The 13,577-nt window shown below is 45.8% G+C and overlaps 1 protein-coding gene across 1 annotated transcript in view; it reads right to left on the reverse strand.

Annotated features, from left to right (window-relative positions):
- Positions 1-228: 228 nt before the first annotated feature.
- Positions 229-13,577, reverse strand: part of ILRUN (inflammation and lipid regulator with UBA-like and NBR1-like domains) — a 31,339-nt gene continuing 17,990 nt past the window's right edge. The window contains exons 4-5 of the mRNA XM_042833518.1: positions 12,405-12,733; positions 229-3,698 (exon numbers count right to left, since the gene is read on the reverse strand). Of these exons, the coding sequence (XP_042689452.1) occupies positions 3,663-3,698; positions 12,405-12,733 (365 nt within the window). The 3' untranslated portion in view covers positions 229-3,662. The remainder of the gene's footprint in view (positions 3,699-12,404; positions 12,734-13,577) is intronic.

Here is a 13,577-nt window from a genome sequence, read left to right on the forward strand (position 1 = left end):
CCAGGCTGGGGAGTTTGATTAACTCAGCACACACTGAATTCCTTCTTTTTAAAGCGAGTTGGAAGAAAGGCAGAGAGAGAATTGAGCCTTAGCAAAATCCCGGGGACAGGAGGAGCCGTAAGATGGCAGATTCAGAAGTTTTTTGTCAGCTTCAATAAAACTCTCAACGGCCACAGAACTTTTTTTTTTTTTTTTCTGTGTTAATTTAATCATACAAATATTCATTTATACATCAAGGAAAAAGCTTCCTCTTTATTTTTCATTTTTTTTACCCCCAATGTGCTGTCACAGGACTTCTCCCAGACTCGATGAGGCAACACACCATCCTGTTCTACACATGCACTCCCCCCAGAGAGAACAGACAGGCTGCAGAACCACCACTCACTCACACAAGGAAAGAAATTAAACACACAACAGAAACCCAGACGTGGGACAGCGTGCATCCCCAGCCCTGCAGCTCCGGCTGCTCTCCAGCCCTGCAGCTTCGTCCCCACGCTGCAGCTCAGCGCAGCCTGAGCCCTGGGGCTGAACTCCGCTGTGCTCTGACTCCTGGGCTCTCGCAGGGCGCACGGCCCGCTGTTGGTGCCCAACACAGGGATCTGACTTGAGAGAGCGGAGATGTATTGCAGCTTTTTTCCTTTTTGGAGGGGCAGCGGGTGCCAGCCCCACTGGGCCGATGCAGCCTCCCAATGGTTTCTTTTATTTCTCACCAGCCCAAGCTCTGTGTGCACAACCCGCCTCGGCCGGCTCCTGTGAGCTGCAGCCCAGCAGTGGGGACAAACCACGCCGCTGGTTTCGCCTGCCTGGTGTTCGAGTTTGAACGCATCAGCCCTAGAGAAATCAATACGGATCCCCCCACAACACCTGAATATCTCAGACCTCTCTATTTAAGATCAGGAAAGCTGACAGCACGAGCAATTTGGGGGCTGGCTGTATCACTGCATTTCAAGGAACCAGAGGAGACAAAACCACCTTTGGCCTCAGAGAAACAGTTCTCACGAGAGGAAAATCCCAGAGGGTAGAGCAACCTCTAATTCCAACGTTCTCTCGCTGTCACAGCAGGGTTACAGCCCTGGCTCCCAAAGCATCTGCAGCTCTGCACCATCATTTGCAGAGGTCGTTCCCACAGATGAGGGCTGACGCTCAGCTCCCCAGGGCTCAGCTGCACGGTGAGCAGCACCAGGCTGCAGGTTTCAGCAGCACCTCAGCTCTGGCCCTGCCTTTCTGCACAGCCTGGAGCAAACAACTCTTGCCACAAGGACACCGTGGATTGAAAACGCTGAGGAGAGAATCCAGATCTGTGCCGAACAAGGATGCCTTCTGAGTGGGAAAGCACAGGGCTACGTGGGGTGCATCATGCAAGCTTTTCTCAAGAAAAGGAAGGTTCATTAGCAGGAGCAGCACAGGAACACAAGCTCGGCAGCCATTCTCTACACGACGAGCAGACGTGCCTGGGAGCAGAAAGCTGAAGCGGGGGGATCTGAGGCTCGAGGGTCTCCCAGCTGACTCAAGGCAAAGGTTGCAGCACCAGCTGCTGTATGAGGTCTAATTTCCTTCCCCTGCCTCCTTCCATTACACAGCTGACAAAGGGAGCTATAAAGATAAGGAAACACCTCATCATCTGGACAAACAGCAGCCTGCAGTGTTTTAGATGCTTTCAGAAGGGCAGTGGCAGTGTTGTAGATGTGATGGTCAAGTTCATGCCTTCAGAGCTTGGCACATTAACCACCTGCTCAGAAAGGAAGGAGCAGAGGCAGAATCCACTTGCCCAAGCTACAATGCAGCAAGGCAAACTACTCCCTAGACTGAATGCTAAGAGAATACAACTTCATCAGGGCAGAAAGATGGTACAGGACAAGAACAAAACACCGCAGTGGCACCAGGCAGTGCAGCACTACCTTCCACGGGCACATTCAGTCTGAACCTGTACCACTTACCAGCTCCAGCAAGCTGCTGACTGTCATGACACTGACACAGACCCAGGTCTGTTCACCAAACCACACGTGCTCCCAAAGGTCCAATTCTTCCTCTGCTGGATCCAGAGAAGACCCACCGTCCTCCACAAGAAGCACCTGTATGCTCTGGTTGGCAGCTGGAATGCAAACTGATCCCCCATCCACAACAAATCAAGAAAATGCCACGCACCAAGCAGCAGCAAGCCTGCGCTCTGCTCTGAAAGGAGTCTGCACCAGAAAGGTCAGGAAGAAGGTTGTGGGGTATTTGCATATCGTTGTGTCTTTGGCAGTTGGCTCTTCTGGCCTGCAGGACTCCTGTCAGTCAGTGCCCTGCAGAAGGAGCTGGGGGCACACAGCCCTCAGGAACCCACGAGGCCCCTCTCCCCCCTTCCCGCTGGGCTTTCCAATCAATAACTGCATGAAGATACACTGCAGGAACAGCAGAGCAACCCGTATCTTTAGAGGAACAAGTCCTCCTCTGGCAACAAGCCCTGGAGCCCGTTGGAAGGGTGAGAGCCTCCAAGCTACACAAGGATGATAAAGGCGAATGAACACAAGGCGACAGAGTGGAATCCAGCTGCTGATTCTAACTCTTGCTCTACATTCAAAACTGCAAAGATTTAGCCTCTAAGTAATGCTTCCTAACAGGAGAAAGGATTTCAAACTTATACTGCATGAGAGAGATGGGAGACTCAAAACTAACAAGGAGGTGACTTGCAAAGCTTCGCGACTACTGCCGAGTGAATTACAGCTACAGAAAAGTAGTTTCCTCTTGGCACAGGACCAGTACACTCGCTTGGTGGCTCTAGGCACAGCTATTGTACATCAAGAGTTAAGAGAAAAAAAGTATCTTAAAATGCTAACCACATAGAACAGCTCTGGAACTTTAATAGGTCTGTTTCTTATTCATAGGGTTGTGTATACGAGCACTTCACGTGCAAGAGGAAGGGAAATGAGCCCTCCTTTATCCTACCCCAGTCCCAGAGTCCCTCTCTTCAACTGTGATGCTGAGACCTGGTCCTCAGCAGGGCAACTGACAGCAACACTCAAACCAAAAGGAAACAAATGACGACACAAAAAGAATTAAGAAGTGGGTAAATAAAATCAGAAGTGAAATTAAAAACGCTGAGCTGGGTACAGACCCAACCCACCATTCAAACACATCCAACACAAAGAAGTCACTGCACAAACCCCCAGAAGATGCCAAGCAAACGTCCATCGGGTAACAAGCAAAACATGACAGTTCCACACAAATGCACGCTGTCCCTTATTTAAAAAACAGGAGAGAAACAAATTAAACATTTGCTCAAACTACAACCGCTCCGTAGGCAAAATTGCTTAAAAAGATGGCTTTTTCATTTCATTTTCTCTCTTAAACTTCTCAAGCTACCTAATTATCCTGTGTGAGAATGACTTCTAAAAAGAAAAAAAAAAAAAATCACGGTGTTGGTATAGTTTCCTTCTCATAGCATTAAACAGCACTCCTGAAATTCAGCATTCACACATGCATACTGAGATCTTTCCTCCGGAAACAGTCTTAAGTTATTGGGCTTTTTTTTTTTGTCTTCTTTATCCAGAACATGGAGGCAGAGAAGGGGGCTCCACGCCGCGTCTGTTTGCCACATGAATCCCCCTCTCCCTTCCCCCACAAGTCAGTTCTCTGTTAAATTCTCCTCTTGCCGATACCCGTTTTTGTGTGTGTGTGTTTTAAGACTGTCCGAAGGGATAAGGACCGTGGAAACCCTGAAAGAAAGTTGGAGACATGATCAATTTCAACAGGCAAGAAACAAAAGCGCTCAGCGCACGCCTACAAACAACGCCCATCCCATCCCAGTGCTGCTACGTGCGATCAACCCTTCACCCATCACAGCCACAGCCCCAGCTCTCCAGCCTCACGAAGGAGCTGCTCTCCCCTCTCACACCAGCTGCCATCCACTTACCTCCTCCAGGTGTTACCTAGGCCAGCTAACAGCCGGGCAAAACGCTTCTCAGGTGCTACAGGGCTAAATAAGTAACTGCTGGCAGCTCCTACACCAGAGCAAAAGCCATTTGTGGATGCTGCTGTCCTTGCAAGGCCAACAGCTGCAGTCTCACAAGTCTATTCTAAAGGTTACAACAAACAGGAAGGCCATAATTGATGGAAAAGCCCACTGAAGAAGAAGCAGTATTTTGATCTCCACATTCATCACAGGCACTTCTTCATGACACGCTCTTTTTCAAGTGAAAGTCAGCCACAACACTTAAGCAAAAAATTAAAAGCCTACAATGGAAGCCACTGTCCCCTCATTGACATTCTGAAGTGAGCAGCCTGACAGATCTAGTGACAAGCCTCCAGTTAGCAGGAGCTCCTGTCTTAATTCCCATCGTTCCCGATGAGACACTGGATTGCTGAACAAAGCAGAGAGCAGGCAGGCAATGGATCTCACAGATAAAGTTTGTCACAGTGATGAAGGTCAGAGCCACGCCAAACCCTCCCATAAGATCCAGGTATACATTGAGGTCAGAAGCGAGAGGAGGGAGGAAAAGCTTCTGTTTCACTATCAGAGCTGGAAGCTTTGTTTCTTCAGGCCGTCCCCTTGCTGCTTGCTGCTAAGACAGCTCAATGAGCACAGAGCCATCCTCTGTCTTTCAGGGAAGCTCTGACTTCAAGTTTTCACCGTTTCACCTTTTAACAGGAAAGATCTCAAAGGAAACATTATTTCCTGCATGTTCTGCTGCAGCTCCCTAACAACCTGCTGCATGGGCCATGAAATGATGAGCCTTTAACATGGCTCACACACAGCAAGCACCAGCTGCACCACCTTGAGATCCACTGCAAAAGTTCCAGAGCCCCACTGCGTATCCGTTACAATGCAGGTGCTATCAAAAGCCAATCATTTTGATACAGCTAGTGAGAAAAAAGTTAAGTCCTTAGGATATATCAGATGGCAAAATACAAGGCAGTGGTCAAATGAAGCATCTACCAGCAGCTCTCAAAATTCAGCCCAAAGAGGATTAGCAATTAAAGAGGACATCTTAAAAACTAACTGGGAAATAAGGGGAAAATAAAAGCAGAGAGCTGGAAATTGCTGTTTGTAGAGGGAAATGTGCACAAGTGATGGGAAACAAGCACACCTCAGCCCTAGGAATACACTGCATCCCCAGCCTGTGTTATCTCCAAGAGATAACACCCAGCAGACTGCACAACAGCTCGCCTCTGACAGCAGGAGCTCCCACTAGCAGCACAGAAATACCATGGCTGCTATCAACAGGAGGAAGAGCAGAAGGGAACCCGCATTAAAACAACGCGAGCAGGCACACAGACCTGCGCACAAATCGAAGGGCAGGGAACGAAAAGTGTTAAAAACACCAATCATCAACAGCCCCATCTCGAAGGGATTCAGCTCTGTACCTGCAGACAGAAGGCAGGATTTGCTCATTACCTGTACAGATATTTGCCAGGATTTGCTTCACCTTGCAGCTGCCCGCACAGCGCTTCGATTGCAGGCAGTGACTGCGAGCTCCCCCAGCCCCACAGCGCTCTGAGCGCTGCCTGCTCCCTCTGCTGGGCGCTGCCCGCTGCACAGCACAGCCCATCGCTGACATTCAGCACGGGCAGAACCTTTTTTTTGCTCATTTTCACTCCTCGCCTCACGGCACAGAAGAATTAACACAATTAATCAGCACACAGCACAGGCTGCTTTGCTTCAGTCAGACACGGGAAGAGTTCACCAGCCTTTCTGTGGGCAGAGGCAGCCCCAGCACAGCAGATATTAACCTTGTTTTCAGGGAAAGCCTCTGGAATTCCAAACACTAGATCACACAGCATGTACATTAAAGCTGAACTATCACACTAACAGCGTGTTAACTAAAAACAGGGGTTTGCTCATCTTTATGGCTAGATTACTGAGCACACAAGGCTTGGTGCTGCCTGCTACCCTGCACTCCACAGGCTGACATCTCCAGCTGAGCTCCTCTCCCTGTTGCAGCAGTGCTAAGGGCAGCCTCAGGACCCGACTGAGGGGAACTTCTCTGCATGCAGTGAATTTCATCACAAAGAGCCCAAAGTCTTTGGTCACGGGACCACCATAACGCAACACTGCATGTGAGGAGCTCTTGGTGGAGCTTCACTTACCTATGAGATTTATTAGGACATATCAGAAGTTACAAAGAGTAAAAGACTTGTTTCTTAAAGGCAGTGTCGACTCGGTTTGGCATCAGACCTAACAGCCCTCCTGCATGGAAGGAAATAATCTGTTTTAACTTAGCACTGATGGCAGGAAGCATTCGTTCAAATTCTTCTATTTCCAGTAGGGGAAAAAAAAAAAAAAAAAGAAGAAGAAACCCCAAATGATTCTAAAAGCACATTTCTGCATCCTAAAGCAGTTCGTTAAGCTCTGTGCTTTTGTGTTCTTGTTAAAGCCCGGGGACTTGGGTGGGAACAGACAGCAACGTGTCAGGAAAGGAGCAGCAATCTAAGTAATTGTATTCAGGTGTTTTTAGGAGCATATCCTGCCTGTGATTTCCTCCAGCAAGAAACCCTCACGCCCTTCTGCACAGGAAGAACACTTTGCTCTTCCTCAGCAAGGTGCAAGCTCTTTGCAGACCTCTGTTCCTCTTACATTTATTCAATGAACAGTGACAACAGCATCCTCGTACGTAAAGCCTGCAGTTACTGCTGCAAAGCAAATACCAACCTCCACTACAGGATGGTTCCAAGAATAATTATCCCTTGTATGCAAGATTTCACACCATAAACATGCAAAAATAATTCTGCATGCCAACGCAGTTTTCCCAAGTTATTTTAGCTGAGTGTCTCACCCTATTTTTGGTGAACTCCCTTCTATTCTCACAATGAGATGGCTGTCTTTATGAAAAGCTCAGCTGCAGCTTTGCAAATTTACTTTCAGTTCTTCCAGTGTCTTCCACAGAAGTAACTGCTAACTTGCTGGTGAAAGCATTCTGGCTATTAAGACAAACACGAGCACAGAGGACCCTGTTTTTTCAAGCAAACATTGCACATTAAAATTGTTTTAAGTAATCATTTGACTTTATTGTCTAAAAGGGAATTGAGATTGGGACAGTGAAATGCTATGCTCAGTAAATGCTATGGTCTCATGCTAGAAGAAAGGCCAGACAAGCACAGCAAAGCCTCCACATTCAAGCACAGCAAAGCCTCCACATTCACACCCACAGCACCTGGATGTGAGGAAATAAGCAGGAGAATCATTCAACTCCCTTTTCAAACAGACTTGTGAAAAAGCAGAGCCTTTTTAGTTAGCACTGAAATGAAACCAAGATTAAGTAAATCTTTCATAAACCATCACAACACAGGCTTTCAAATAGCTATCTTTATTTCACCTTTGTAACTGAGGCAAGCTCAAGACGAGGTACACTGAAGAGAGACAGGAGTTTGATGCAAGCTGCCAAGCACTACAGGCCAGTGGAGATGTACAGAGCTGAGGAAGGAACGAGGGCTCAGCTACACGATTAAGTTACCATGCAACAACCTTGCTCCTGTAACTTAATCAACGGCGTGCTTTTAGTCTGCAGAGATAAAAAGCAGGGAACTGGTGGCTTGCAATGGAGCACAGTGAAGCTAAAACTGCACTGAACCACATTTCCCACAGGCCAAAAGCACACGGACTGTTTGTTCTCATGGATGAGCTAACATGCAGCACCCAAACATGTTAGTCTTTCACCAGACAAACAAACCAGCTCATGCAACCCCAATTTAACCTGCATGTGCTGTGCAGCAGTGTGGCTGTCAAGGACTAGCTCCAGTAGTTCCAAGTCCAATATTCTCCCCTCTTTGCTCTGAATCAATTTAGCCATGTGTTAACCAGTCCAATTTAAAGCCCAGACCAGAACAGAAGGAGCTTCTTGTCTACACGGAAGTAACCACATTTCTTAGGCATCTTCCTTACCTACAAATATAGTTTGATACCCAAACAGGACTTTTTCTTTCCACTGGAAACTATCTGAAGGTGACAGAGGTACTCCAGAAACATGCCCATTAGTGCCCTGGTTTGGCAGAAGATACTTTCCAGGAGCAGCAGCAGCTTTTAGACTTGGAGAGGGGAAATCAGTGAGAAGGCTGTCAGGACAGAGGGAGGTTTGGTTTCCCCTAGGTATATAAAACTGCAATTTAGCACAGATCAGAGTTCAGCTGCACACAGAATGATGACGGGGAGCATAAATACAGCAAGGGAAATAAGGTGGCACTCTGAACTCCACATATGCTTGTATTACATCACCTTTCAAGAACAGCATGAGCAATGAACAGCACAGATTAGCATCGCACAACTGGTGGAATGCCTTTTGCAACACAGTGACAATGCAACTTGTTTTGTGTGGGCGAACCTTTGCAGCTCTGAACTTCCACATGCAGTTTTCTGCACTACAAGGAAAGCAGCAATACCTCAATTCACACGGGCAGGCAACTAAACTCAGCAACAGATTTATAGACTTCTATCATATAAGTGACAAATACAATATGAGTGTCAGTATATGGCTATCCACTTCAAATCTCCATTTAGACATTTAATCTGTACATTTCTTCGTTAAGGAATTTAACTCCCAGGCTCTAGAAGACTGCATCTTGTGCTTTTAATGTAAAAGACTGTCACAAGAGAGCAGCAGTGACCTCCACAGTGTTGCTATGAGACAGAAGCAAGTAAATAGAAGGAAACTATATTAGCCTCATCTCTCTTGAGAATACAGAGAGAAAGCGATGCCAAAGAGGAGAATAAAATACCCATGCATGGGTATATCTGGATTCCAATACAGCTCATCCCTGCCCTGAGATAAGCATCCTATCCTGCACTTAAAGCACGTTTGATTCTCAGAACATGCAAAAAAACTCCACTGGGAATAGATATAACAACATGCTTCAAGCAATGCCCTGAACGCAGACCCTGATCTACCTTCCAGCAGTTTATTTCAGAAGGTGAGCAAGATGGACCCAGGGAAGGCATACAGTACAGCAGGAATAAAGACCACACTCAGTTTCTTTCAATTGTGTCACAGGTTTCATCCTATCTGCCTACAGAACAGTCTTTTATCTCCCTAGGAAGGTTTGTTTCACTGAGCACAGCATCCACGCCATGTGCTTTGTGCTGCTGGAGAGAAGCTCTCTGACTGTTTCCACGTGTGGAACGTTCAAACACCAGCCTCATTCAGCAGCAGATGGCACATCAGCATCACAGAGATCCTGGCTCCACTGGGGAATTTTAGAGGACAAGTCACACCTGCTCAGCTGCACCAGAGCGAGAAGCAATGCAGACAAGGTCTGGCAACTTCCAGCATGTTTTACAACTGCAGCCACCAGGAACAGCTCGTCTCATCTCCAGGATTTCATGGTCTCATGCAGCTGCGTGGCTGGGATCCTTCACAATCCCCCTGCAGAGGGGAAGCCTTCACACCAATCTGAGAAATATGGAGGGCTTATAACCCTTTTAAACACAAGACGCAGGCCTAAACTGAACCTTAACCTCCTCCTTTACTGTATCTCACCAGATGCTGTGCTAAACGTGACCAGGGATTCAATCCACTATCTGGGGACGTGAAAGGAAATAAAGATATTAGAGGTTCTGCCCAGGTTAAATAAGATTCAGGTATCTTCTATCCAAGTATCTAGACAGCCAACCCACAGTAATCTTTGCTTCCAGATCTTGAAATCAAGCCTCTCACATCATTATTCTGTCACAGAACAGTGGCTCCAAATGCCACAGTTCTCCTTCTCCCATTCAATCAGCAGTCCAGGTCCAGGCTCCAGGGAGGAGGGGGAAGTGGACCAGCTGAAGCAGGCCATGAGACAGAGCTTCTACCCAGAGATAGCTGCACACCACCAGGTGTGCATCAGGTGGTTTAATACTTCTAACATCACCTCAACAAGCCCTTATCCACTTCAGGTGAGCCTCAGCTGCTCACACATTACTCCTTTTTAGGAAAAAAAAAAAATCTTCCCAAAAGCTTCAAATCTTTCTGGGAGAAAAGGAGGCACACAACAGTGCAAGACCTAAATCAGGAAGGCAAACGTGTTCACCAGACAGCCTAAGATGAGACCAAATATCTAGGATGTCAAAGCTACTGAGATCTGTTCACTACAGAGTTGTGCTGTACCACAGGCACTGCACCAAGGTGGGTATGAAATCTGGGGCATAATGCTTCTTGCCCTGGACAGAAAGGGCACGGCTGGAACAAGACTCATCTTCACACTTACTTTCAATAATTGCTTCCAAAACAAAAGCTAACTTGTTGTAGGTCACAAACAGAAAACACTGAGAGACAAAATACCTCATTAAAAAAAAAAAACAACAGATCAATGAACCTCTTGCACAGCCCATCCTCTTTCCAGAAGTCATCCCTTCTAAAAGTAAACAAGAAACAAGACTTACATCTACCCCAAAACCACCCACATGCTGTGAGGATAAGGAGGAACAAGACGAGAAGGAAGGCTGCCTAGCCTATGTCTGGGGTTAGGTTATAATGACTCATCCCATCAGAGCAGTGCTCATGAACTTTGGGTTACTAGCTAGACCAGTTCTCTTAAATTTAGCAAGAGCATCTTTGTAGTGCCGCAGTCTCTTCCCCGGCTTCCCTTCTCTGCAGATAACTGGCACATGCTACGTCCTCTGCATCTCCAATAGGCACGTTCCTTACTGTTAGAAAAGTCAAAATATTCTACTATTCCTCAGCCACGAGAGCCTGTTGATACACCCAACCTGCTGGCACTCATATCACCTTAATTTCAGTTGGAAGGGCAAGGAGTTTTCCATAGGGAGAGACCTAGTGAAAAAAAAAATATATCAAAGGCCACATTACTGCCAAAACCCCATTTCCAGGATTTCTGTGCAGGAGCTTTCTCTGAAGTGCATCTCTTAGCAGTTCCAAATCTATCCACCTGCAAGTGCAAATCAACTACAAAGCAATTGCCAAGTCCTGCACTGAGAGTACAGGCAAGGGGGGAAAAGGATTAAAAAAGAAAAGTTACCTCCAGTCTAAAGCTGACACCAAAACAGAAGGGAGCTCACCCATCTAAATCGAACCTCGTATTTAAGTTGTGAAAGGTTGATGCAACTCCAGCATTTCCAAGCTGTAACTCAGAACTCTCATCTCCATCCCCTCCCCACCAAACTTTGCTGGGATGTGTACAACCAGCAACAGCAGGGCAGCACCCTCCACCCAAAGCTCCTGAGGTGAAGTTCATGCAAAGAAACTTATGGATGCCTCTGCTAAGGCAGACAACAGCCCATCCATCCAGCAAACCCTGCTAGGAAAGCTTTCAGTGCCATCCAGCAGCTCTTCAACAGCAGTGACCTCCAGTCACTGTAAACCCAGGTTCTATTTGAGCTGATAGTGAAAGACTTTATTTGCACTTATTTTCAAAGCCATCCATTTCAGCTCTAGTGAGTGAAAATCCTGAAGCAGAAGCCAACAGAGCTTATTAAAAATTGATCTTTGGGGTGCAAAACACAAGGAGGAGGATTTGTAGCCTGACAAATAGTTATCCTCATGCATGCCACCAGTTAAAAAAATGCATAGCCCTGGTGCAAAGTAGGACACTAAAGTATGATCCACTGGTAGAGGACAGGGAGTTCATCCAGTTAGGAACTAAAGTGCTGTAGGTGAACTAACATTAGGGCTTTATTAAGTCATTCAGCAACCAAGTGTTATTGTCCTACACAGCCTGCTTAAAGTACAGTAAAGCATTTTTGAAGGATTTTAAAATCAAACTAGTTTGACATAAGACAGTACACACCTACACATACTGGCTGCATTAACAGGTGGATTCTGAATTGTAAATAATCCTGCAATTCATTTTTCACACACAAGCAAATAAAAAGTCAAAATATCACTCAGACTCTTATAGCATCCACCAAGCAAGCTTTTGAGAGAGGTTTAAAGTAAAGATAATTTAAAAGTCACCTACAATTATAAACAAGACAAGGACACAGCAATAGTCCTCTGACTGCTCCTGACCAATAGCTTCTGGGACCAAAGCACTGAGCTCTGCAGTCTCTCCACACCAGTTTAAAAAAACAAAACAAAACAAACAACAGAAGTCATCTGGTTAATCTCAAGTTTTGGAGGTGTGGTTATTTTTTCTCTTTTTAATTATGTAAAACTCAGGAACACATCTTGAGAGATATTTTGACTTATTTGCACATGCAGCTGGAATAGGCTCCAGCCACTGATAGTTACAGCACCCAGACAACATTATATAAACTTTAAGAAGGACTCGAAGCAAAAACAAAAAGAAAAGGTGGATCTGGTAGAGTCTATTAGAGGCAAAAGTATTTTAATATAACATGAGGAGTTGGCAGAGTCGGACAGTCAAATTCAAAACCTTCCTTAGCAGGTCTGGCAGAAGCAGAAGGGAAGGGCTTTGCAGTTTGTAATGAAGAACTATTACATACAGCACAGTCTCATCACCTACCCATTCTCCTGTTCTCCCAGGGCACCTACCTTACTGTATGTCACTACCGACAAGTTGTTCGAGTGACTGCTGGGGGAGAGATTTACAGAGTTTTGTGACAGTCCATTCTGATCTTGTTCAATTTGGTCAGGAGCAGGCCCCCACGTGTTTTTGCTGATTGTGCCTAGCTCAGAACCCCCAGGGTCTTTTAGGTTGTTTTCATCTGGTTGCCTGTTCTTCTGTGGAGAGGCGAACGGGTTAAAGTTTCCTTCTACCTTGCGGTGCGGTTGCGTGTTGAACTCCGTTTCAAAGGATGACAGCTGCTGTGTTACTCCTAGAAGTCCTCCCACTTCCACACTGAGGATCACCCAGATGACATCTGAGGAAGAGGAAAGACACCTGGGTCATAACTGGGTGGAGATTATGGAGATGGGGAGAGAAGGAGAAGAAAAACAGGACACAAATTCACTCCTTATAATAGGAAAAAAGATGGAATGCTTTGAACACAGAGCATCAGAAGCAGTGGCTAGGCACTAAGGGAGTGTAAACTTTCAAGAAACCCAAGGCAGTTTTACTGAACCTAAAGAACCAGGTTGGAACATAGAAAAAAAAAAGCTGACATGACAGCCTGAAACTCCATACTTCACTCCACCAACTGGATGCACTGAAAGAAGAAAACTGTAAGTGACTTTAACCAAGATTACACAGCAGGACTGAAACAAGAACCAGACAGAACCACCACCAATCTGCTCTGATGGTAAAGAAAAGGTAATTTTTTTTGTTTAGCATTAAAAGGTTTGGCTCTTAAAAGCCATACACACCAAGAAACATTGTTTGGAAAATAAATAGATTTACTGCAGTTCACATTAATTTATCTCTATTCTAGTTCCAACACGTCTCCAGCAGGTGGACACCTATCTGGACTGGTAAACTATTACACAAGTTTGCAAACTACTGGTTAGAATAAGAATGCCCATCAGTTCTTACATAACGTGTGTCTTTCGTACACAGATAAGATTGTTTTTCTTCTTACTAATTCACCTTGTACTCCATGCAAACACTAGGGCATATTCACATAAACCCATTTCTTGGTACATATCCAAATTCAATTCTACTGCTTTTTTTCCCCCTCTACCTCTCCATTAAACGTGCTGCAGTTCTGCTTTGCTGCACGGAGCTAGAAAATTAACAACAACAGCAATACCTAATCTCAGCTGATCTAA

The sequence above is a fragment of the Centrocercus urophasianus genome, unplaced genomic scaffold (assembly GCF_019232065.1).
Source record: "Centrocercus urophasianus isolate 14NV4802_14NV808 unplaced genomic scaffold, USGS_Curo_1.0 seq_42, whole genome shotgun sequence".
NCBI classification, from domain to species: Eukaryota; Metazoa; Chordata; class Aves; order Galliformes; family Phasianidae; genus Centrocercus; species Centrocercus urophasianus.